Source organism: Vespa velutina, chromosome 15 (assembly GCF_912470025.1).
Source record: "Vespa velutina chromosome 15, iVesVel2.1, whole genome shotgun sequence".
Taxonomy (NCBI): Eukaryota; Metazoa; Arthropoda; class Insecta; order Hymenoptera; family Vespidae; genus Vespa; species Vespa velutina.
The window spans coordinates 4,919,991-4,947,444 of NC_062202.1; the positions used below are offsets into that span (position 1 = coordinate 4,919,991).

At 30.3% G+C, this 27,454-nt stretch overlaps 3 protein-coding genes and 1 long non-coding RNA gene across 6 annotated transcripts in view; all 4 read right to left on the bottom strand.

Annotated features, from left to right (window-relative positions):
• LOC124954503 overlaps positions 1 to 15,882 on the bottom strand; it is a 28,392-nt gene extending 12,510 nt beyond the window's left edge. Inside the window, exons 1-5 of the mRNA XM_047507539.1 lie at positions 15,860 to 15,882; positions 3,676 to 3,769; positions 3,377 to 3,505; positions 1,228 to 1,356; positions 8 to 215 (exon numbers count right to left, since the gene is read on the bottom strand). Coding sequence (XP_047363495.1) covers positions 8 to 215; positions 1,228 to 1,356; positions 3,377 to 3,505; positions 3,676 to 3,769; positions 15,860 to 15,867 — 568 coding nt within the window. The 5' untranslated portion in view covers positions 15,868 to 15,882. The remainder of the gene's footprint in view (positions 1 to 7; positions 216 to 1,227; positions 1,357 to 3,376; positions 3,506 to 3,675; positions 3,770 to 15,859) is intronic.
• Positions 6,613 to 12,815, bottom strand: LOC124954298. 2 transcript variants are annotated; one of them, XR_007102511.1, is made up of 2 exons: positions 8,828 to 12,815; positions 6,613 to 7,580 (listed from the first exon to the last, which is right to left on the bottom strand). It is a non-coding gene; the product is annotated as an uncharacterized LOC124954298 (long non-coding RNA). The 2 variants fall into 2 exon arrangements; XR_007102510.1 differs by having other exon boundaries at positions 6,613 to 8,678.
• LOC124954288 (4-coumarate--CoA ligase 1-like) lies at positions 12,885 to 15,942 on the bottom strand. 2 transcript variants are annotated; one of them, XM_047507005.1, is made up of 8 exons: positions 15,791 to 15,942; positions 15,443 to 15,571; positions 14,905 to 15,112; positions 14,371 to 14,846; positions 13,868 to 14,040; positions 13,551 to 13,792; positions 13,209 to 13,438; positions 12,885 to 13,132 (listed from the first exon to the last, which is right to left on the bottom strand). In XM_047507005.1, the coding sequence occupies exons 1-8, from the start codon at positions 15,812 to 15,814 to the stop codon at positions 12,971 to 12,973; spliced, it is 1,644 nt and encodes a 547-aa protein (XP_047362961.1). In that variant the 5' UTR covers positions 15,815 to 15,942; the 3' UTR covers positions 12,885 to 12,970. The 2 variants fall into 2 exon arrangements, with proteins under 2 accessions (XP_047362961.1, XP_047362962.1); XM_047507006.1 differs by having other exon boundaries at positions 12,892 to 13,132; positions 13,551 to 13,772; positions 13,863 to 14,040; positions 15,791 to 15,940.
• A 3,932-nt stretch (positions 15,943 to 19,874) lies between these two features.
• LOC124954504 lies at positions 19,875 to 27,036 on the bottom strand (the record flags this gene model as incomplete). The annotated part of the gene is made up of 12 exons (XM_047507540.1): positions 19,875 to 20,383; positions 20,523 to 20,581; positions 21,933 to 22,130; positions 22,204 to 22,400; positions 22,463 to 22,604; positions 22,733 to 22,937; positions 24,719 to 24,801; positions 24,928 to 25,167; positions 25,261 to 25,395; positions 26,184 to 26,422; positions 26,579 to 26,723; positions 26,818 to 27,036. Coding segments are annotated over 12 exons (1,986 nt in total), but the record flags the coding sequence as incomplete, so codon positions are not given.
• Positions 27,037 to 27,454: the final 418 nt, after the last annotated feature.

The window sequence follows — 27,454 nt, forward strand, 5'->3', positions numbered from 1 at the left end:
TACTTACGTATATCCATTGCGACGTTCCACGCAGTAAAAATTGCTGCGACGCAGAAACTGGCAAAAATAGGAGCAAAACTGTCCATAATATTGGGTGCGCATACGGCGACCACATCGTTAGCTTTGATTCCTTGTTGACGCAACCATAGCGCACATTTTACAGTTCGATCTAACATATCGCCAAATGTATATGTCTCCTCGGTGATAACGTCTATCTGTTGTCATCGATGTAAAACTATCGATTAGTAATTTGATCCATACATTTTTCTAATAAACGATATAAAAAGAATTAGAGCAGGTAAATGGGACCAATATGATTTTACACCCATGTAATAGGATCAAGAGTCTTTCGAACCGCCAAGCGCTTCTAATTTTCTCTCTTATTTTCCAATTTTATCTCTCACTACCATTTCCTATAAACATTTTCTAAAAACCCACGGAAGAGATATATTTCGACTTTCGACCAAACTATACTACACGTAAATCTTTTCTTGACACTTAAAAGCTTCTCTCCTTTACTCATTTAGAATAAAGAGTTCCACAATGTCTCCAGAGACAAACTCATACTGCAATCTGAATATATTTATATAAGACATGATTATATAAGACATGTAACATATGAAAGTAGTAATGTGGCTTTTTTATACGAAATCGCTCCCATTAAGCTACAAAGAAATTACCGAAGAGTGTATGGTGTAAATTCATCCGATGTGAAAAAAGCCGAATGTGCAATGTCGTAATATTTCTTCTTGTAGGTCTACGTCGTTAACCTGATATGTCGAACATAGTTAGAAATTAAATATAGCCACGATATCCCTCGTGTTACAAAAATTTCACAAGTTAAGGAATACCGTTAAAGGGTTGCCTAATAAGTTTTTTCAATTGTTCTTGCATTTTGTGAAATTTCGATTTCCTATCTTCCACAATTCTCTTTTTGCGATCTGTTAAAATGTGGAAAATTTGAAATGAAATAGCTCGCAAGTATATTCCACATCAGTGCAAACAACACGAATAAAAAAGTAAATTGACGAACGGAAAAATGTAGCTTCTTATCGTTTCAATAGCATTATTCTTGTTCAAGAAATGATTCACTGTGATCTCAAGTTATCTCTATTTTCAAGGTTCATCGGTACAATTTGTACAACTGGAATTACAATACCGACATTATTTATAGATAGTTACATATTATTTGATACGAGTTATTAGCTCTTTATGATCATTACTTACTTGACCAACAAAGTCGGGTTTAGCTTTCATTCGGTCCAAAAGTAACTTTCCGATGTTAGTGTATTCCGTAGATAAAGGTTCTTCTTTGCCCTTCAATACATTACTTTCCTTAATGGAATCGGTGTCACTCTGAAATAATCGATTGAAATGATTGATTTAAGATACATCCACTTATAAATCTACCACAATCGTTTATGTCTCTCATTCCTTGCCATTAGATTATTTTTATTGAATATATTTAACTGTACACGATCTAATTTGGATCGCATAGAAAACAAAATTTATTATTGAAAAATTTCTTGGACACGTACATTTATTAATTTACTACTGGCCATGACGGTCAATTATACACTTTCGACTGGAGATACACTCAAATATACTGTAATGTATGTAGATCTTAGAATTGATAAGGATGGTTAAAGTGCGCTTTTGCGATTAGTACTGCATTTCACGAGATATAAATTGCAACTGTTACTTTTTCCCGACATTACTAAGTGTCGTTTTCACGATAACTGAATTATCTCCTACTACTATCATTCCCACGTTTATATACCATAGAAACCCACAAGAATGTTATTCCTCTTTAACGACAATATAATATCTTTCGTGATAAATAAATTCTTTTCTAAAACATTTTAAAACACACGACATGAATATTCTTCTAATCGGCCTAATAATAATTAAAAATGAATTAATAATTGATAGATAATTGCCGACAAAGAAAAATATCATCTTTTTCATATTTTCAACTATCTATGCAAACGTCAATTGGCCAAATATATGTTAAGAACTGCAAGATAAGTAGCGTAGAATTTAAAAATTGATTATGTGGATTCTACTTTAAAGCTTAAAAATATATCGAAACGAATAGATATGAATATAAATTTTAATGCACTATCGTGTATATCATACTTTGATGGGAAAACTTTTCTGTCGTTGATTTAGAATGAAACGTTGTATTAATTAATGTAGGAACTGTACCAACCGCGGATCGAATATTTGAACGAAGCAATTTACAAAATAAAAGTATATTTAATATTTATTTTTCACTTAATTTGTACTAGCAGGAAGCACAAAAAATCAAAATGAAATAGTGTCATTTTGTGAGAAAGTATTGCGAAATATTATGATAATTTTTCTATATCAAGATTATTTAAATAGTATAAGTAATAATTATTACTTATAATTAGTTACACAATTAATTATAAGTTGATAATTAAATTTCTCTTATATTTTGTAATTCTAACAAAAATTAAATACAGATTAATAACAACTTTTAATTAAATAATCTAATAACGTTATTACTAGAATGATCCTAAATGATCCTAAAACTACCGTTACCTTTTGCAAAAATTGAACATTTTTTTTTAATAATATACAAAAAAGAAAAAAAAAAGATAAGCCGAAATATTGGACAATTTAGGATTAAACTTCTCTCTAAACTGACCTGTTTTAGTTATGCGTTCGCCGTGCAATATGCGTGCAGTCATGAAATAAATTAAACTCAAAGTTCAGTTTATCTGTTTCTCAATTGATGTTAACTGTTAATGTTTTAATTCATACATTTTATTAATAAACGACATACGATCAAGTCGTGTAAAATGCGATTTCCAGTCTGAAAGTGTATATCGTAGTCGAAGGACCGCATTTATATGATTGACATGGAATTAGATTTCTTAGATGCTTCAGCGATGCAGTTGTGAATAGAATTATTTATAAGTTACACTTATAAATCGAAGCATAGCAAGAAATTGAATATAGGGATGATATTGTTCCTATCAAATAAATTCTTTTCTTTTAGATGTTATTGCGTTTTGTATAATTTCATTTTCCTAACTTCCACAAATTCCTATTTGCTACCTGTCAAAGTGTAAGAGATTTGAAAGAAACCATTTATAAATTACATATATATTTTATCTCCGTAAACAACACAAGTGGAAATGTAAATTGATAAAGGAAAAAATGTAGCTTCTGTTTCACTAGCATTACTCATAGACGAGAAACGATAGTTCGAGAACTATCTCATTTTTTCCAATTTTTCAATAATCCTTCGATACAATTTATGCGACTAATTTAACAATGCCGAAATTGTATGATGATAATAACTTTATTTGATTCCAGCTATTAGCTCGTTGATATTTTTACATACCTGACCAACAAAGTCGGGTTTTACCTTCAATCTGTCTAACAGTAATTTTCCGACATTTGTATATTCCGTAGATAAAGATTCTTCTTTGCCTTTCAATATGTTATCTTCCATAATGAAATCGGAATCGTTCTAAAATATTCAATTAAAACGATTGATTACGTCCACTTAACAAACGTACTCTAATCGATTATGTCTCTCAGCTTGCTAAAAGTTATTTCTTCATTTTAACTGGATATATTTATCAAATTAAAATCGCATAAAGAATGAAACTTAATAGAAAAATTTTCTTGAATGCTTACGTTTATCAATTCATCGACCGTCATGATTATCGATTGTAGACTATCCATCGGATATACCTTTTTACTCTGGTCTACTGTAATGTCCTTTGGCAATCTAGAAGAAAAGAAAAGAACGTATGCTTTTGAGATTAATACTTTATTCCACGAAATATGATTTGTAACTGTTAAAAAAATTTATAACTGCTTTGTTTCTCCTAGATAACCCATTAAAATAACTGAATTATCTTATACCACTATCATATTCACGTTTACATAGTGTCTAAATTCAAATAGATATTTGTTCCAAATGATGTAACATATATCAGGATAAAATTATTCTTTTTCAAAACACTTGTAAATACAGAAAAAAAAAGTGTTATAAATGTTAATCTAATCAAGGCTATTAATAATCATAATATCAAATTAATGATTGATAAATTCTGACGAAAAGGACAAAGAAATCGTCTACTTTTAGACATTTCCCTCATATTTTCGTCTATTTGCATATATGTCGATGAACTTGATATATATATATATATATATAAATTGCAGAATAAGTAGTAACATAAAATAGTAATGAAAAACATAAGTTTGAACTACACAAGTTGTAAATGCGAAGATGTATATACGTATTTCACTCATAGATCGTGTATGTACATATGTATTATTAAATTAATGCTAATCAGATTTTAAAGAAGACATATTTAACTATCGTTAGATCTAATTATTTGTTATATATGTGATATCCGTGATTTTAATAAAATAAAAAATTTATCGAAGAAAAAATTAAGAAAAGCTATACAGAAATATTATATAAAGATAGTCTTAACTCGCGTCTTAGTTGCTTCGTATCTGATTTGAAACTGTCCTATGTCGATCGTCACATTCGCCTTCCACTTTGTCCTTTTCTTCGATAACCAGGCTTCACTCTCGTGCACGCGCATATGCTCACACATATTCATATCCATTAAAAAGAAACCTTGGAAAATTCTTAAGTGGACCGATACGAGGAGCGGTTAGACCGACTCGCTCAAAGCATTTCACGTGCAAAGCATCATCTAAAATTTTCGATACCATATACATGCATATACATGTATATACAAATATAAAAAATATATTTTCTTTCACATTCAAAAGAAAATATGATAAATATAATTATCGGCTCATCGTACAAAAATATATTCTATTCGATATTTTTCTCGGTAACTAATGAAAGCGAAACGAAACTCGCATAATTATTGAATTTTTGGAATTCGGTTTGATGAACTATTAATTTCGTGAATAACTTTATTTGTTTTTCTTCTAATTGACTTATATGTAAAGTAATGGAACTATACACGTGTGTATAAAAGATAACGAAATATAAAAGATAATTGATAATTGCATAAATTATTCTAGTGTCTGATAGCGTATCACTGTTTCTTGCGTCTATTAGTTCACACGAAAGTTCATCTCGTTGATAATGAAAGTAATTTGAATCACATATATTTCAAAAGACTCTTTCGTATCTAGAAATGATGAGATTTTGAATAATAAAACTTCTACATCATTTTATTTCTCCATTCAAGCGATGCTGCTTTATATCTGAATAGAAAAAATATATTACAAATATATATATATATATATACATACATATTTATATATATAAAGCATTAGAAATCGACAAAAGTTAAATTTTTCTTAATATATACTCTATAATAGTTTTACAGAGCTTAGATTGGTATGTTAGACTTTACATGTGAAATGAAAGTTTCTGGAACATTTTGCAAGTTAGCAATATCTCGAAACAGATCGCGTTCTGAATTTTATTATATCGCAAAATATGATTCTATGCACATTCTTGAATTTTCATATTTACCGTCTATACTGGCCTTAAATCCAGGCACCTCCATCAAATCTTTTATCTTCAAAGCCTACAATCTCAAATTCTTTTAATGAACAATAAATCTCTGTCAAAAGCTTGTTGAAATTTTGGCAATATATAGTTCGTAGTCAATATAAATTCATCAGCATTTCTTCCATCCTTCTCGAGACTCGTAGCATACCTGTGTAGCTGCTGCACGGATTTAACTTTCGGAAAGTTTTTCTTTACAACGATAAACGGTAAAATCCTTGTAACATAACAATAAAGCTGTATATTTTAAACTGATAATCGTCATGTCTTCTGCGTAATATTAAATAATAATAATTTTTTTTTATATATTTTCTACACCAGAAGCGAATATTTTTTAATAAATTCTTTCTTCTTTAATGCTTAGTAAAGATTATTATCTAATTATTAATATTTATTTTCTCGAATGATCATTATTGATATTTTTTTCCTCCACTGAAGATTAACACGTGTTCCGCAATGATCTGCGCCAGATAAGAAACAGTAGCGTTACAATTTCGCTTGATAACAAATGTAAATGAAATATAGAAATTTATTGATTATTTCATCATTAATGAATATATATAATAATACTTATGTATTATTTTTATAAAAAGTGAAAACCATTTTTTTGATTTCTATTAAAATAATAATTAATAAATACATTTAGTATGTAAGTATCCATTAATTAATTATTATTTTTACAAAATCTTGTTTTTGTCACAAATTTATATACCAGCTATTATATCTATTAATAATATTTATTATTCTTTATTCACTTAGTGCACTTAGTATCGTTGCTAACGATCGTATCTAATATGAATAACTCATCAAAGATTTCATCATTCATCCAAAGAAAAATGTAAATATAAGAGATTGAGTTCCACAGTCCATTAAATTACTTAAGTAGTATAACGTGTTTCACGAACACGATTTTTATGTTACTTGTAAGAATGATATAATTTAAACAAGCTTATACATCGATACGATAAGCGTATGATGTTCCCGTTTACGCTTGCAATTCATATTTTGTCCGTATATGTTGCTGAAATTACACATACTTCGAGTTAAAGACGATAAAAGCGATCTACGAAATATAAAAATATTTATTTGCATTTCAACATTTACAACTTGACGAGTATCTCAAATTTACAGATTAGAATAGTTTCATGTTATGAAATAAAATTTTCACGACATATGTTTGTTACATCTTAAATTATTTATGTAATTTAGATTTTTTTTTATCATAAATTTGGCTCGCTGACATTTAGACGTAACAAAATATTTCTTTAAAGATATAACTCATTCTTTCATTAGTAGTATAATTAGATTAACTAATGATTCATGTCACGTAATTTTCATTTTTGTATTTACAGGTGTCGGAAAAAAAATAGCTTTGTCGTGGGAAGATATATCGTTTTTAAAAAAATAACAATTAAAGGTATATATAGATCTTTACGAATGGTAGATAGCAGTGATTAGTGACAAAAATATAAATTCAGTTACCGTGACGTATTCTTAATAAAAAAAAAAAAAAAAAAAAGAAAAAGAAACGCCCGATTTTGTGAACAGTCAAATCTCATATCTCGTCAAGTCATTACAATCTAATCTCAAAAGTCCATCGTTCCTTTCATCTTTTAGATCGTTTAAAAATATTATAACATAGCTGAGTGAAGATATATCTGGTGGAAAGCGTACAATCTATAATCATGGAGATCAATAAATTGATAAACGTAATGATAAACGTAAGCGTTCATGAAAAATGTTTCTATTACGTTTCATTTTCTATGCTATCCTAATTTAAAGAAAAATCTTTGATCATTAAATATGTCTAGTTAAAAGAAAAGAACACCGTTTAGTAAGCTAAGAATCATTATTATTTCAATTATTGAATCAATTATTTCAGAGTGATATCGATTTTGTTATAAAGGATAATATATTGAAAGGCAAAGATGAACCTTTATCCACGGAATATACGAACGTCGGAAAATTACTCTTGGATAAAATGAAGGCCAGACCCGACTTTGTTGGTCAGGTATGTAAGAATCCATAAGAGCTAAAATCAAATAAAGTGTCATAATCGCATAGACAATCGCATAGACACAGACACACGTACAGATATACATGCACGCACACTATTTCAGTAATGTGCAATTAGTTCTACAAAATATTACGAAGGACAATAAATAATTTATAATGAATGAGAACATTCGTGACAAAATTGTGTGTATTCAATATCGTTCTTGAAAAATGTTACTGAAGTGAAACGCAACGATTCACATTTTTGCACGTGTCGTTTACAAAGACGTAGAATATACTTCTTAATCATTCCTTTTTTTTTTTCTTTTTTTTTTTTTTATCGCCATATCGATAAGCAAATATCGAAAAGGTCTTATTAACAATAATTTTTTCTACATCGTTTATTAATGAAATCAATAAGTCATTCATAATAACAGATAGACGTTATCACCGAAGAGACATATACTTTTGCCGAAATGTTTGATCTGACTGTAAAATGTGCGCATTGGTTACGTCAACAAAGAATCAAGGCTAATGACGTAGTTGCCCTATGCGCTCCCAATATTATGGATAGTTTTGCACCATTCTTCGCTACCTTCTGCGTGGGAGCAATCTTTACTCCCTGGAAGCCCGCGATGGATATACGTGAGCCTTCTTTAATTTTCAATTCAAACATATTTCGTCTTAACATGATTATTTTCAGATGAGGCACGTTACTTTATGAAATTATCCGGTGCAAAAATTGTTTTCGCGGACGAAAATTCGATAAGGGCGATATTAGAAGCGGCAAAACTCGATAATAACAATATCAAGGTCGTCGTCTTTGGTAAAGCCTCTAAGAATGTCTTGTCTTTCTCGAAAGTACTCGAAAAATATAGCAAGTCCGAAGTGGAGAATTTTGAATGTGCGCGAATCGATAATATCCACGATACAGCGGCAATCCTTTATTCATCCGGCACAACTGGTCTTCCTAAAGGAATTACAATCTCCTATTTCTCTCTTTTGTATACTTTAATTATACCTAATGGTTTTTACGTCGAAGAAATTCCATTATATATGTCAGGATATTCTTGGATCAGTGGATTTTTATTAACGTTGAGTTGCGTCATGAATTATTGTAATAGATTACTTTATCCTACATTTGAAGAGGAAATGACATGTAAAATCATAGAGAAGTATAAGGTAAGACCAAAAGCTATAATATGATGTAAAATTATTAAAGAGAATATCATGGATTGCTAATGACATCGATCACAAAGATCGCTTAATTGAACAAGTACGTACCATTTTGGGTTCCTTATGATGTGCTATTCATATTTGTACGGAACTGTAATATAGAGAAATCTGTGTTTTACAGATATTTACGGGTTTCTCTTATCTGTAACAAAGAAGCATGATCCGTTCCCTATTTTCAGATGCTGTATTTAATATAATTAATATAATTTTTTTATTTAACATTAATATAAGAATAATATTAAATAACGAATCGTCAACAGATTACTTGGATGTTTACGACACCTAGTATGATGAACAGAATATTAAGCTCAAGATATATTGAGAAGTACGACATATCGAGCGTTAAAAAAGTGATTCTTGCTGGAAGTAAACTTGCAGAAAAAAATCAAATTAAGTTTCAAGAATGTTTGCCAAATGCAAATATCATACAAATGTTCGGTAAGAGAAAGAAAATACGTGGGATCTTTTGATCCGTCTTTTATAATTCATAAACGAAATCTGTCAATAGAATTGTTTAAATTTTCTTAGGAATGACCGAACTTTGTGGCATTATAACGGCACAAAAGCCACATCACAAGGCAGGTAGCATAGGAACAATAACAGCTAACGGTCAAATCAAAATAATCGACTTAGCTAACGGAAATGCATTGGGTCCGAATAAGACAGGTGAAATGTTGGTAAAATCACCAATAATGACCAAAGGTTATTACAATAATCCACAAGCGACCAAAGATACGATCGATGTTGATGGTAAAACAAAAAGAGATAAAAAAAAAGCATTATCTATTAAGTTTAATCGTTTATTATAATTAATCGACGTAACGGCAGGATGGTTGCATACCGGTGATATCGCGTATTACGACGAGAACGGCGAACTTTTCATTATCGACAGACTGAAGGAGACATTAATGTACAGAGGTTATCAAATCTTACCATCCAAAATTGAGAACCTTTTGCAATCTCATCCCGATGTTGTTGAGGTTGCTGTTGTTGGTATTCCTCATCTTCAGGACAATGAGCATCCTATCGCTTTTATTACCAAAGTTCCTGGTTCGAAGGTACGACGTATGATAGAAAAACTTTCAGATCGTAAACCTCACGAGAGTTATTTGTTACATTTTGTTCAACGTTCAGGTATCCGAACAAGAGTTTCAAAAATTCGTGGCAAATAATATGACGGATTCCTATTATTTACGAGGAGGTGTGAAATTTTTAGAAAAAATGCCGCACACACCTACCGGGAAAATAGCCAAGAAAGATCTTAAAGCGATAATTAAAAGTTATCAGATGTAATGATTGTTTTCGTTGAAATACTTTTTAAATAATCGATAGTGGGGAATTTCCAATAAATTAATTCTTGCAATATATACTATATTGTATGATATATATATATATATATATGATATATAAATATTTATTACTTCAGATAGTCTATGATTCGATATGTAAAATAAATATTTTTCTGTTGGATTGGCTCGAATGTAAATGCAAAAATATGTTTAAAATATCATTCGAAAGATGGAACCTCGAGATCCGATGAAACTTACTAAATAAAATTTTTTTCCTACGCCCAACTATAGATTTTTTTATATTTAGATTATAATGATTTCGCGCCGATTGTAAGAGTTATAATCGTATTTTCCCTTTTAAAGCACTTTTTATATTTTTCCTTATATAAGTTTAAAAAAAAATGGAGAAGTAAATGCGCGATATTAAATGATGCGCGCTATGTAAATCTCACCGTGTATTTGAACAGATGAGTTACAATTGTTTCTGTCTCTCGTCTATGATGTGCAGTTAGTTGTACTGAAAGAGGCTTGAGAGCTTAGATGTGCCTTGACTCCTCAGATGTTGTGAGTCCAAAAGCTATAACTTGACTGTCCATTTTGAACTATCCACGTGAACTTAAATGAGATTGGTAAAGGACCAAATTTGACATATGAAAAGGGAAGGAATAAATGCCCATTGGGCCGGGAATAATTCATTGGGATGTTCCATGTGTGTCCCTTTGTTCTAATACTCTTGAAGATTATAGGATGTCAATGGATATTTCAAGGCTAGGCGCCAGACAACACCTTACAACCTCATCCGAAGTAGCTTAAGCTTCTACTTTTACTGTTTATTTATTGGCCGGGTTGACATATTATCGAAACCTAAATACTTTACTAATGATTGCCTAAACCCAGACAAAGGTGGCCATGTGCTTTTTATCTATGCATTTTGTTTAGCTAATAGTCGATAGGTTCCCAAGGATAACTGTTTCCAATGATGTTATATGATCCTTAAGAGAAAGTATCGGGAACAATGGAGAGACGCACGTGTGCGTCAACAAGGAGATTTATAGTTCTTAAAGTAAAAATGAAGAAAAGATTGAAATTGCTATAGAACTGTTTGATGAAAAATAAAAAGAAGATCTAATCGCAGAAGAACACCAATTTATAATATTTTCATATATTATCAGGAGCAACAGGACCAATATCTAGCACGGATCACTGCAACCAGACGCAATTCAAACGTATGCTATCACAATAAAAGATATGAGGGACTGAAAAGTTCATAACCTACTAAGCCATCTACACTGAACCATTTATTATAATATAAGCAACACAAGCTTATACATCAGATACTATAGATGCATGGTTCCTTGGTTGCGCTTGTAGTTCATATTTTGTCGCTGAAGTTACATACGCTTTGAGTGAAAGGTAATTAACAGTCCCGTAATATTAAGAAAAAAGATGGTGATATACAATCCTTTTTATCGATTAAATCAAGCAAATTGTAATGATTCAGAGTTTTCATGTTAGATGGCATCTCTATGATTAAAGAGGAGTACGTTTCGTTCCAGAAACGTACTCCTCGAGAATTCATCATCATGCTCGTAAAGTTAACGAGCAGACTCTATCCTAAACGGCATTGAGCCAGATTTAAAAACATATATATATTCTCTCTTATTAACCATGACGTTGAGATAAAGATGAATTGGCAGGAAATTCTCTTTTGCGGTCTAGTGAATGAAATCGTAAAGCGAGAAACATCCGATGAGTAAGTTACCAAGCACAGATAAGGCCGGCAGAGTGGACACCTGCCCGAAATGCCATGATTCATCTTTTCGAAACTTTGTTTTCACCTGTTGTTTAGGTGCCACCGAGGACAATATTACTAAATAAGTAGATGGATTATTACAGTAGTAATAACTTACATAATGTTACTAGTCTTTAAATGCCTATCTATTTGTTGCATATCCTCGTATCGTATCACTGTTGCTTATTATTATAATTATCGTTGAGTGATATATCCTTATAAATACTATTTGTTCTTTAACTGTTCATATCGATATGCAACGGTGATAAGATAAGAGATTATGTAACAACGAATTGCATTTTTTATCTTTATGTTTCCAAAATAACCAACAAATTGAAAAATTAAACAAATCGTAAAATATGGCAACGATATTAAAAATATTCGAAAATTAAGATTTGAAAAAATGAAAATGCAATTAAATATGTTCTATAAGTACTAATATTTAGTACATAAATGATGAAAACAAATAATGTACAAAGAAAAATAGAAAAAAAAAAAAATAATCATAACGTTGAATGTACTATTCTGTGTACACGACGATGATTAGATGGTTTACATTTAAGTCCAATCAACAATGAAAAGAATGACTTGTAGGTTTTACATTGAACATGAATCACATACGTAACAATCTTTATCATATCTGAAATAAATTACGCATGTCCAGTGTCTACACATTTAAGTCAAAGTCAAACTCCAGATTTGAAAATAAAATACCGCGATTCTCCATATTACAACCATTTCCAATCCTTCTATTCGAATGGTCTATTCCTATGTCCCCTGGTAATCGATTGATAATGAAAAATATTTGATCTAACTGTAAAACGAGTATCTACATCTATGTCATGTCACTCGGACTTGACAAGCGGAAACTATTAAAGTGTTCGACTTTCAATGAGACACCGTTATTTGTATATATATATATATATATATATATATATATATATATATATATATATATATAATAAATATTTTCTATACATACTATTCTCTACAAATAACATAATAATACTTTACAATAATTAATATCTTACAAGAATTCATTTGTCATTATCATTATCACTTATAAAATAGAAAATTTTCAATTTCCTATTAAAGAAAATATTTCAACATTCATTTGGCCTGGTAACTTTTAGCCATTACTTTAAGATCTTTCCTGGCTATTTTTCCAGAAGGTGTGTGCGGCATTTTTTCTAAAAATTTCACACCTCCTCGTAGATGATAAGAATCCGTCATATTATTTGCCACAAATTTTTGAAACTCTTGTTCGGATACCTGAACGTTGGACAGAATGTAATAAATAACTCTCGTGTGAGGTTTTCAATTACAAATTTTTTCTATAAAATCGTACCTTCGAACCAGGAACTTTGGTAATAAAAGCGATGGGATGCTCATCGTCCTGAAGATGAGGAACCCCAACGATAGCAACCTCAACAACATCGGGATGAGATTGCAAAAGATTCTCAATTTCGGATGGTGAGATTTGAAAACCTCTGTACTTCAATGTCTCCTTCAGTCTATCGATAATAAAAAATTCACCGTTCTCGTCGTAATACGCGAGATCACCGGTATGCAACCATCCTGTTGTTAAGATTAATAATTTGATTAAACGAGTTGCTCTAATAGACCATCTTTATTTTTTTTTTTTTTTTTTTTTTTTTTTTTTTTTTTCTTTTTTTTTCTATTCTTTTACCATCAGCATCGATCGTATCCTTGGTTGCCTGTGGATTATTGTAATAACCCTTCGTCATCTTCATTGATTTTACCAAAAGTTCACCTGTCTTGTTTGGTCCTAATGCATTTCCTGTCGCTATGTCGATAATCTTGATTTGTGCGTTATCTGTTACCGTTCCAATGGTACCTGCTTTGTGATTCGGCTTTTGACTCGTTACAATGCCACAAAGTTCGGTCATTCCTAAGAATGTTTGAACGGTTCTATTAACAGATTTCGTTTACAAGTTCTAACAGGCGTATCAAAATATCGGACATATATTCTTTGCCTTACCGTACATTTGTATGACATCGCCATTTGACAAGCATTCTCGGAGCTTAATTTGACTTTCCGCGGTAAATATAGCTCCACCAACACATACTTTTGTAATACTGGACACGTCGTACTTTTTTAAATATTCCGTTTTCAATAATCTATTTATCATGCTAGGTGACAAGAACAGCCATGTAACCTGTAAAAACAAAGATTCGTCTCTTCATTTAAGATTCTTCTATAAATATTGAATGAATAGTGTCTTTGTGCGCTTATGAAAATGGATAACATATTACTATTATTACTCGTATCGATAAGGAAACTTACAAACTCCCATAAAACAAATTTCTCTGTACTACAGTTCCCTACAAATGGATAGCATTTCGCAAAGAGCACAAAATGTTATTTAATTAGACGATGTTTCGAAGATACCATTGGCAATGTATGAAATGTCATCTATCTTCAAACACGATATTAATTATTTCTATTAATAATTTTACATTACATTACATTATATATTTGGTCTTACCTTATACTTCTCTATGATTTTACATGTCATTTCCTCTTCAAATGTAGGATAAAGTAATCTCTGACAATAATTAACTATACAACTCAAGGTTAATAAAACTCCACTGATCCAGAAGTATGACGATACCCAAAATGGAATTCCATCTGTACGAATATTATTACTTATGATTAAATTACACAAAAGAGCGAAATGCGAGATTGTAACTCCTTTAGGAAGACCAGTTGTGCCGGATGAATAAAGGAGTGCCGCTGTATCGTGAATATTATCGATTTGTGCACATTCAAAATTCTCCACTTCGGACTTGCTATGTCCTTCGAGTACTTTCGCGAAAGACAAGACATTCGAGGCTTTACCAAAGACGACGACCTTGATATTGTTATTATCGAGTTTTGCCGCTTCTAATATCGTCCTTACCGAATTTTCGTCCGCGAAAACAATTTTTGCACCGGATAATTTCATAAAGTAACGTGCCTCACCTGAAAATGATCATGTTAAGACGAAATATGTTTGAATTGAAAATTAAAGAAGACTCACGTATATCCATCGCGGGATTCCAGGGAGTAAAGATTGCTCCCACGCAGAAGGTAGCGAAGAATGGTGCAAAACTATCCATAATATTGGGAGCGCATACAGCGACCACGTCATTAGTTTTGATTCCTTCCTGACGTAACCATAGAGCACATTTTACAATACGGTCAATCATTTCCGCAAAGGTATACGTCTTTTCGGTGATAATGTCCAACTGTTTGGATTGATATTAACGATCGATCAATATTTTCATCAATAAATATCGTTAACAAAGTTATATAGAAAAAATTAGATCGTATATGCATGTCTAGACGACGAAAAACAGAAGAACGGAAGAAATATTATCTAAACCTTTAAGAAGTACATATGTAAGTCCATATATATATATATATATATATATATATATATGTACACATGTAGTTTCTTTAGGGGGCACATGATAAATGTCATATGAATATTGATGGACGTTCATGAATCCATCTTACATTATACATTATGTAATATGTATAATGATATTATAATGACGTATCATTAAAATTCTTACCTGACCAACAAAGTCGGGCCTGGCTTTCATTTTATCCAAGAGTAATTTTCCGACGTTCGTATATTCCGTGGATAAAGGTTCATCTTTGCCTTTCAATATATTATCCTTTATAATGAAATCGGAAGCATTCTGAAATAATCAATGTAAATGATTGATACGTTGACACTATGATTTACTTACAAATGTTATCTGAACCGATTATTTCACTTAGCTCGTTAAACATTATTCATTCGCACTTTAACAAAACAAATTTATTAACGATCAACGATCTTATTCAAAATTTAAGATCATTTAGAAACTAAAAGTTGTTTAAATGCACCGACAAAAAAAGAACGCTTGGAGGCTTACGGTTATCGATTTATCGGCGACCATGGTTATATACTTTTTACCAATGATAACTTTATTATACTATATTACCGTTCCATTAAACGATCTCAACGTTTGATATTAGAAGAATATTCTATGTGATGTGAATAACGACTGCAGAGAGGAACACGTTGTCCTTTCTCTTATAGTAAGTACAAGAGTGACTGGACTATTCTCCTATTTTCTATCCCCTTCCATTTATTTCGTTTACAAGTAAACTTTACGTCATGTGGAAATTAACTATGACTTTTTGTTCTAATAGATAATTACTATTTTCGTGTTGAAATCATAATAGTTATAAAATCAGCTATATGCTTTTATAAAAATAACATTAGCTAGATCTTGAAGTTTCTAAAAGATAGTAAAAATATAAATTATCTGCCGACGTAATTATTACTTAATATCTATCCACGCTATATTTTACTTTAATAACGCGATATCTATGATAATTTAATAGAGTTTAACAATCAGCAATTTTTATATAAATTTGCAAATCATCTTCTAGGAAATTTTGCTTTTCAATAAGATGTTATTTTTTTCAATTCTTCTTTACGATGATCAATGGTTTGTCTTAAAGAAACTCATATCTTAATAAGAAATTCAGTATCTTATTTTTATTTCTTTTTTTTTTTTCTGATACTTTCATCGTGTCGTAGTTCAGAAGAAGATAAAATTAAATTCTATTGACTTCCATTAGACGAGATAATATCTACGTTAAAGGTCGATTCGCACATTGTGGTTCAATCTCGAATCAATACCGTTCAGTACATTCATAGTTACAGCTTTATATTCGGTTTATTTTTTATATTCACACATTATCAGTTGAATATATCTACTATCAATCAGATTATGCAGATCCGATTCTATCGAAAATCTTCTCTGTCCATAGACCAAAAATTATAAGTTAAAAAAAGATCAATTAGTATATTCCAATTCAGTTTCTATTTCGATGGTTCGGGTACAATAACTTTAACATTATTTTATGTAATTAAAATCTTCTTACCTATTCACATATTTCCGTTCAATATAAATTCAGTCACCGATCATATTTCCTTTATGTCCCAGATCTTTCAAAATGGATAGCCGTCAAAAAAATTGCTTTTAAATGACCAATGAAATTTTTATTTATGGTGCAATATAAAGGGAAGACAGAGAAGAGTAAATATTCTATCGTTCCACATATTTTCACTTTTAACAGTCTTTTGTATTATCAGATCATGATAAACAACGTTTCATTTATCTTGCTTATTAACGAAAAATCGCTTTACCACTATCATCAGCTTCATGCATATAAATATTTATTTGCTTATATTTGTTTCAAGGAATCATTTTAATAAGATTATTATAATTAGTTGACTCTATCATTTTTTGTGAAATTATGATCATGTCAGAAAACAAAGAACGTTCTCGTGAAAGAAACGTTTGTGAAAATTTGTGTTTACATAAAGTTTTCTTGGGAGATTTATTTAAACGGAAAAAGTTGGATGTCTAAGATGCGTTTCACAAAAAAAAAAAAAAAAAAAAAAAAAAAAAAAAAAAAAGAAAAAAAAGAAGAGGAAAAACGTTAGGGTTGACTGATTACAATTAAATTTTATTAAAAATTTTAAACTTAAATGTTATACGTTTAAGTGAAAGATAATATTTACGTGTATTGATATTATTTAAAGATCATATCCTGTATAATCTGGAGAGCACTTATAGTGGGGATGAGCGTAAAAATAGAAGATCTCCGTTGTTCATAAAACAAGTTATTACAATTCCGTCAAAAATCATCGTTGACGACGATCTCGTAGAGAAAATATTTTTCTGATTACTGATCGAACTGAAACTTAATAGAAATCTGTGAGCGCGTAAGTAAGTGAGTATTAAATCACACTGTGACCTAAATTTCGATCGGAATGAGGACGGAACGGAAATTGAACTGAACTGTGTTAATCGACCTTAAAACGATTAAACCATTCTAGTTCGTTCAACCGCATGATTTAGAAGATGTAAACAAATGCACGTATGTGATCGAATCAGAGACTCTATACGTGAAATTATTGTTTATACGTGATTTATTGTAAGTTACAAGTGATTGTAATTGAAAATCGATAATATAGTATTCTTAATAACGTTGCAAGTGCAACATGTACTAGCTATTTCTTTCTTTTTTTTTTTTTTTTTTTTTTTTTTTTCACGATTCGACGAATTAATCCTATCAATTAATATAAAATAACAATTGAATATAATCCTGTACCATTTCAATGAATGTACGTAATAATAATTCTGATCGATATTTATAGAAAGTATGTACTTTCTTTTCGATGTTGCCAAACGTAAAAGCGTACGCTTTCCAATTGCTAATACTACATATTTATGTTCGTAAATAGTATGTCAGATTTTCACGATTCAAATAGTACGCAAATACGTAACATTAAGAACATGTTATAAAATGGATCCCTAAGAACCATTTTTTGTGCAACCTTCATATGTCGTAAAGGTAGTCATCTACTTGAGAATTTCTCACGATAATAATTGTTTTCAATTTTCCATCCATTTGGCAAGAACGTTTATTTTACAGATCATTAACATGCTCCTCAAGAATTTACTATAAAAACGTTGGGGAAGTCTGAAAACCTTATTCATTCGAAATTCATCTCTAACCGTCTACTACATTCGTCTATTCTGCTGTTTGCTTTAAAATAATTTTCATGGGGTAACGTCTCCGTTCAACCGTTCGATATTAAGTTTATTTTGCATATTTTTATTATTTCGAAGCTCTGATATATTTTCTTTTCTTTTTTTTTTTTTTTTTATACATTTTTGTATGCTACTCTATAAAGATGAAATCAAATTCAATATATATTTACGGATCTCAAAGTCCATTTCAATAATCAAGTTTCATTTAATGAGTTTCAATTGCTAGTCAAAACCAATAAAAAGTTTCAATGAGGTATACTTGCAATGTAATCACTTTATATAAGTTGATTTTCGAACTCTGAAATGATTACTTGTAGATTTGAAAATGTATCATTAAGTGGATCGACGTCAGAAAGATTCGAATCTTTCACAAGTAATACTTTAATATTAAGTATCATTAGTAATATTAGTTTAATAGCTGATTGCACCATTGAACATTTTATCGGAGTTTTGATTTTTTTTACTTTTAAAGTATTTCAATTTCGTTTACTGAGAACTGAAAAGTTAGTTAATAATTAAAAGGCTAACGTTATAAAATGCGTAAGCGGTCGTTTCATTATTCTGTAATCGAAAGTATTCATAAAAAAAGGTTCGAATCTATTTGATCAGAGTTTGAATATATTTGAAAGTACCGTTTACGCTTCCTTAAATACTTACGAATAGTTCGAGCCTATTTAAAATGATTTCTTTCATTGTTTCAAGCACGTACATATGAAAGATTCGAAACTATCTAATTAGATACTTACCTGGTTGTAATATACTTGATCCCATCACTGTTGCTCTTACGATAGCTATTCTCAGAATATAAAACTGATTCATATTTATCAGTAGTAACATTCCTTCGTTTTTCTTCTTTGCGAGAATGCTACAAAGGAATTATTCTTACATACGTAGTTGAACAATGTAGTTGAACAAATAATTTCTTTCAAGTCCACTAGGAAGTAGTATTCACTAGCAATTCACTTTTGTTTCCATTTGAGATACTACGATGCAATCGCTCTCAAATATGTAACTGAACCTTGATCTCAAGTATTTAATCATGCATTGTAATCAAATATGTAATTAATCCATGTTTTGAAATTATTATCAGGAAATATTTTAGAGAGCAACTAGTAATAGTTTTATTATCGAATGAACAGCTGCCTTTTCTTTTTATTTTAGAGAACGCTACAATGTAATCACTTTCAGATATATAGCTAAGTCATGCTTTCACAACCAGATATGTAATTGATCCATCCTCTGAGATAATTACTCTCAAATGCAGTGTGTACACTAACAAACAATATCATCAAGAGCAACTTGTTATAATTTTATCTATCAGGTGAATGGGGCTAACTTAGCAGGTTTTGGACGGCAAGTGGAAGCAAGTTTTGACATAAATAAATTCTTTCTTAAATTCGACAATTGACTAATTATCGTTCGCCAGGCAATGATTGATATTCCGTGTACCACTATCTATCACACTTATTTAACACGCAACTGTTTTATTTACATCTCTCCTGGCTTGTCTCATTCAACGAATTATATCTCGAATGATAGAGAACACGGACGAATTTCATAACCTAGTCTTTTATTAGATCTCTCACGAATGTTTTTCAACGCTATCATGATATAATCATTTTTCGTGACAAGTTAGATAAGCACGATTTATTAAATCATACTGCATAGCATTTATTTACCAGTTACATCATCAATGATTCTTGGATCGAATACAATCTTGTATCTTCTTTTTTATTTTCTTCTGATCTCTTTTTTTCTCTTAAATATCTTTATATTTTCGTTCTCAGCGCTCTCCTTTCTTCCAATTTTTTTTGCAGTTTCAATACTTGAGAAGAAACGGAAGTAACCTTCGATGCTTTTCCATTTACGCGTTTAGATATTCTATCAGATATTCTGAAAATAATGGAATAGGGGAAATTAATTAAGAATTACTTGTGCCGGCGTTTTATGAAAAATTGCATTTTTCATTTGAAACGTAAAATTCGTCGATTTAAGATCCGATTAAGGTCTATTTGCATATTATATTTGCAACCGCGTCATGGCCGTTCCGTATCTCAATCGTCTACCAGATTCGAACTGATTACCATAGTTCTATATGTAACAATTTATACATTATCCGTAATGATGAACATGATCCGTGACTTTGACATTCTTCGGTCACATATCTTAACGACCGGTATTTTATGTATAACGATCTGATCACGTCCACAAAGCGGATAACAATATGAACTGTAAAACATTATAAAAATGCAAACAAATCTCGTAAAAATTTTTTTTTTCCATAGAAGTGCCACGTTACATAAATCACGTTACAGGAGATATTATAATAAAACACGTGTTAGGTATTACATTTGTTTGTTAACTTGTTTTAAATTAAAAAAAAAAAACTTTTTTTTTAATTCCAATTATATAAACAATACATTAACGTGACAAACAAGAATATATGTATCTTCATTTAATTCATGTAATTCATATACCTAAATCAACATATGAATCATGAAATGTGTAAATTCATTATTGTTTACTAATACATTATTAAATTTATGTTAAATGAATATACCTTTATTGCACATTACGCGTAAATGTTTCAGAAAAAATAAAATAAAATGAAATGTGTATTTTAAACGTCATCGTTATCTTCAAAAATAACATTTCCTCGAGGTTTTTTTATTTACATCTCTTTTAATTCATCTCAATTTAACGATGAATATAATGACAGTCTAACATAACATACGAAAGGTTAAAAATTAACGCGCGTACGTACATATTTTTAAAAATGTATAAAGTGAAATGATAAAAATCTAAATAATTATTTCAAGACTGCGTTATATCGAAATGGCGCTGTTTAAATATCGCGTTATACACGTATATATTATCTGTAATATTCATAAAACTCTCCTTGACGATATCTATTAATCCCTTGCAAATATTAAATCCACTTTTTTCTTTGTCAACGGATATATAAAACATGATTCGTCTTTTATTGTCGTCTTGTTTATTCAATTATTCTTTCTCTTTTGCATCCAAAAATATATCCCTCATACGATTAAATTTTCAATTCTGTTATGTAAGACCTATACACTTGTATAAGGTCTGACATCAAAATGATTGGCTTTGGTTTTATCTTCTTTATATATTCTCATTTACGATCACGATAAAAATATCAGCGCATTATTAATTTCGTATTATTCGTATTAAACGTTAAGATACGAAACGATCACGGCACGGCTGTACGCAAGTATATCTTTAAAAACGAACAAATCTGAATGAGCATAGATAACATATATTATATGACGGTGAAATGAAACTAATGTTTCCGAGAAAAAAAAAAAAAAAAAAAAAAAAAAAAAAAAAAAAGAAGTAAAATGACTTGAAATTTGAAAAGACAATCGTAATATTTTGAGTGACCGTCGTCGAATCAAATAAAATTGAAAAAAAAAAAAAAAGTTAATAATATATTCGTACGATCGAATGAAATTTTATTATTGATATCTAACTTAGCGCTTTTGTATTCGTCCAGTGCGATCTTACTATACTTGACTATATTCTTTTGCCTTTCTCGTTCTCGTTGAATGACAATCTGACGTTTTTCCAATTCCCCGTTCAATTTCATTTTCACCAAAACTAATCGTTCCTTCAACTAAACGGGAATGCGTACGTTATTCAATAGTGAACATTTGATAGAGAACTTCTGATATATCGGCAGATATTACCTCGGCTAATGACATTTCACATAACAATCCTAAACCACTTGTTTCCGTAGGATCAAATTCCTTATTCCTAGTAGCCAATCTTAATGATTGAATAGCCTTGATCTCTTTAATTAATTGACCTTTCCTCCGTATTTCTTCCGCCTTTTGTTTAGCCAGTAACATTTTCAATTGTCGAGATTTTTCGGATACCTCGGCAGCTAATATTAGTTATTGCAAATGATTTAAATTCTGTTAGATAAAAATTAACAAATATAAATACCTTTTTGACGTTTCTCGTCGATCATAGAATCGTAAGCATCTCTAGAAGCTTGTTCGAGTTCCCGACATTTTTCAACATTCTCCAATGCTTCTTTCTTTTGCTCTGTTCTCAATTTCTCTAATCTGTGATATAACTCTTTTTTCTGCGATATAAGATGATTTTTCATGTAATTTAATTTTTTATTTCTTGCGTCTGACCTGTTCGTGTGTCTCCGTGTGTGTGTGCGTGTGTGTGTGCGTGTGTCTATTTTTCTTTTTTTAACAAATATACCTCCTCTCGAACATTCTGAGCATAACTCTTGTTCTCGTTCAAAAAAGATCTCTTTGCCAAATAAGCACCTTCTCGTGTTAGCAAAGCTATCAAATGCTTCTCTTCAATCTTGTTTATCTCCTCTTCTCTTTCACGTTGTTTCCTCTCCTCGTTTAATTTTTCTATCGATTCCGGATCCAAGTAACCTTCGACCAACTTTTGTATTCTATGATTCCAAAGGAATTGTCATAAAGAGTTAGAGTAATTAATGAAATCAATATTAGTATATTGTGAGCGATGATACGATGATAATATGCGTAGTAACGTAAAAGTAAAAAGATATTAATATTACGTCAAGTTAATATTCGATAAGAATTCTTATAAAGAATTTGAATAATTAATAATATCAATATCAATAAGTATATTGCAAGCGTCGTACATATTTGACACGTGACATATATGCGTAATAACGTTAAGATAAAGAAAACATTGATCTCAAAATTTGATAAGAATTTTTATAAAGAATATAAGTTATTAATGAAATCATTATTAATGTATTACTCTAACTATATGATACTATGCATGACACGTGATATGTATACATAGTAACGTAAAAGCAGAAAGGCATTAATGTCACGTCTCGTGAAATCACATTCTAGTACGTGATTGTAAATGACATTCGTAGAGTATAAACCGACGTATTTCCGTTTGTTTTATATCTGTTAGAAACAATTTATAAATCATGTCACGTCGTTCACGCCATTATATGTGACATATTATTACGTATAAAAGCAATATTTCACGATTTCATGCCGTTCCAAAATTTTATTGTTGCGCGGATTCAAAACTAGTAACAATTGTTTAAAAATGGACATACAATTTTTTTCTTTTGTTTTCAACTCTTTTATGTTTAATGTCGGCTGTACCTCGGATTATATTAGCGGCATAACAGGTTAAGTTATTGTACAGTTATTGTGTATTAGCCTTAGTATGGATTCTATGTTCTTTTTAAATTATCCTTTAAAATGGGCCTTACATTGGAATATTGTCTATGAGAGAAGTATTTTTTATAATACAGAGTATACCAATTATTAGTTGTACAATCCAGAGATCACAAGATAGAAAATCTTTTTCGTTGAAAGAATACCGATGTGTTTCTTGAACTGTTTCCTTATCTTGATACTTGAGATTACAACCTGATCATGCCTTGATAACGATGCGTTTATCTTGAAAAAAGTATTTTGAATCGATAAAAGTCTTAATTTTACTGATCATTTCCATTCTTCGTTTCAGTTTTTCGTTTCCTTTTTCTTATACCCAAAGATAGCACAAATGATATTTAAGGAATCAGCTATATTTTTGGCTAAATGGCTTCAATGTTTATGCGGAGAGAAACTCTAATTACTGTTATCGATCTCTTCCTTCGGTTTAACATAAAATTTTTAACAGAACATGCAATTTTATTCAATATAAAAATCATCAAATTGCAAGGATCCAAAGATGCGACAGAAGATCATATGTATATATATATATATATATATATAAACTGTCATTCTGAAATACATATAATATCTACTGGGAAATTCTTATAATTCTTTTACTAAATAACTATATCCTTCTTAATTGTTCTCTCTTTGAGAGATTTATTTCGTCTAATTTTATTTCGAATCACAAATATGCTGCAAAATTTTTTATATTCTTCAAAAAATGAAATAGGTATTATTAAATATTTGTCAATTTTTTAACGCGATACAAATAATACGATACTAATTGTGACATCATAGCAATGTTATCAAACGTAATGTGATAACGTATGATTTGACATGACGTGATATATATTCGTGTTTCTACGAATGGTAATACAATACGTTCAAACACGAAATACAATAGTTTTTTTTTTTTTTTTTTTTTTTTTTTCATGAATGAACGTAAGATTAATAAACTAAATTGTGACCATTGGCGCTCACCTTTTTTTTTTTTCTAAAAAAGTCAATTTTTTCAACTAACTTTGATACTTCCTTTAGTTCTTCGTTGGCTATTCGTGCGCATTCGCGGAGAATCGAAGTTGCATTTTGCTTAATTTCGACCGGCTACAATAATGAAACATATCGTGTGTAAATTTAATCGTACCCGTATTTTATTATTCTTTTTCCTTTTCATCTTTTTTTTTTTTTTTATATTATCTTTTAGATCGTAGGAAAACAATCGATAATTACTTTGAAGATTGGTAGGCGTTTTTTCAGGTAACCATCATGTTTCTCGATTTTTTGTTCTACGTCGATTAATTTAATCTCACGTTTCCTCGAGCACGCAGGTGCATTTTTATTCGCTTCTCTTAACAAACGCAATGCTTGATATTTGTTAGCTTCCCGCAGAATGTTCAATCTCTCTTCTATGGACGATGAAAAGTAAATCGAGTTTGGTATCTTCCGAGGTGATTTTCTCATCGTAAGATTCTATTCTGGGTAGACGAGGGATCCGTCAAAATGATCTTTCGATTGTCGAATGAAAATTAAAAAACAAAAAGATACATGTTAATATAAAATTACTTCTGGCGTCGGTGGTGGACATTTCGTTGCTCTTTTCACATGATTAAGAACTTTCATAAAAATTGGTTTCGTTGTTTCTTGCTTCGGTATCGCCATCATACGTTGCTTTTCCTCTCTCAAATAAATTCGCAACGCCTAGCAAGATGATTCAGATCTTTTATTCGCATATGTAGTCTACATGGTGATTCATGTAGCTTTAACAAGTTATATCTTTTTTTTTTTCGAAGTTAAAAAAAATATTAAAGAAAAAAAGACGAATGATTCCAAATGGACGACTTATTCATGGTCATATTTTTTTCCGAACTGCAATAACACGCATTGCGGTTACATTATTATCCTTTTTTTTTTTTTTTTTTTGATGAAAACATTCCTTTTTTTCTTCTTTCGATACATCGAATTTAAAGAATTTCTTGCTTTTTCTTTTTAAGTAACCCCAAAGAAAAAAAGATCTAGAGGGTTCAAGTCAAGACAAAGAGCAACGTGTACTGTAATATTTATCAGTCCATATGTACGTGTAAAGAATTTTGTAACGATGAATCTTGAATTGAATTGAGTGCTTAAGCACCATCTTGTTGATAATACATATGTATTGTAAATTTAACCGAGTTTGTAGCAGAACATCATGAAAAATAACGCGATATAAGAATTAGGTATTAACATAGGGTTACAATGGAGCGTTCGAGTATCTCTTTCAATAAAGACATTTTATCAAAATACCTCGCAAACTAATCATCTTTCGGCCAATACTTCGCTCACATTAATTAACGAGAGGACCAACGACGTATACAAAAAAAAAGAAAGGTTTTCATTAAAAAAATAAAAAAAAAAAAAAAGAGAATAACGCAATCGTAAAATATAGATAAGGAAAAGATATGACTTAACAAATTTATATGAATCACCCTGTATACTTATTAATTCTAATCATATTTAAATTGGACCTTCAAACGTGGTAAGGCCAACAAATAAGGTTCATATATCTTTTCATGGACGAAACTTTCTTCGAACACATCGCAACTCTTCGTATAAAACAAATCCAATGTTTCTTTGCGAAGCAAATAAGATAGTAAATTCAATATTCTGTCGATTTTAAAATGAACGAAGAAATCCATGGTATTTTTAATGGCCAAGGAAGATATTTGAAAGATTAGGACATATGTAATCACTGAAACGTATACTTATTCGTTACACGCTTATATAAGTCACGCTGCTTTAAAGACAATCGATAAAAAATAATAATCACACTAGAAAATAATTATATAGACTCGTAATAAGCTATTCGTAAAGATATAATGTCAGAAATCGGATCTACCATACCTACCCATTATTTCGCTTAAATCATGGTTTCCTTTGTAAAAGAGCCTTTGCTTTAAAAAATCCTCGCATGCAATTCTCAAAGGAAATTCAAATCGAACTATGGTCATGAATAATTCTGCGATCTCGTAATGTAACGATTCTGGCGGTACCTCGAAACGTATCCAAACAAAATTAATATTAAAACGTAATAATCCTTTTAAATAAATACATATTTATTATTAACAACGACAATCGATATTATACCTGAATCTCTTTAACATCGTCGATGAGATACTTCAACGATTTAGAATAGGATTTGCAATTTTTCTCATCGATTTTCTCTCTCATAAACAATACCAGACAAAATTCATCCGAGGAGAGATTATGTTTCCTTGACATGAACGCGTCCAACATCTTGATAACCGGAAGAACGAGGGACAATTGGTAAACATTCCTCTCGTTTATCTGATTAATTAACCTGATTAATTAAGAAACGTTTGTGGTTTACGATAAAAATAATATGTTTTAATCATCTTGAAAGATACCTCGTCTCCAATACAAAACATCTTTCGCGTGTACAATTATTGTCATATGTTGTATAATTATAATCTATGCTATCGTATCTTTGACGTAAACATGACGATATCGTAGAAACAAATCTGTATTGAAGTTTGATAATTTTCAATTGACGATTGAATTCTTTCTTCTTTTTTTTTTTTTTGTTTTTTTTTTTCTTTTTTTTTTTTCTTCACAATCTTAGACTTTCGAAAGAAAACATTTGTTTGCATTACTGTACTGTACAATCTTTATGTTATTATCTTTATAAGATCTTGAGAGGGAAAAAAAAAACGAAGAAAGAGAAATCGGTATACATTGAAACCTATTACCTCTTCCTACGATT

What these genes read in the sequence shown, in the direction of transcription:
- LOC124954288 (XM_047507005.1), bottom strand. Translation starts at nt 15,814, where the DNA reads ATGGTCGCCGATAAATCGATAACC. An exon ending in GAATCCCGCGATGGATATAC is followed by an intron (nt 14,847 to 14,904) that starts GTGAGTCTTCTT and finishes GATCATTTTCAG; the next exon opens with GTGAGGCACGTTACTTTATG. An exon ending in AATGGCGATGTCATACAAAT is followed by an intron (nt 13,793 to 13,867) that starts GTACGGTAAGGC and finishes ATCTGTTAATAG; the next exon opens with AACCGTTCAAACATTCTTAG.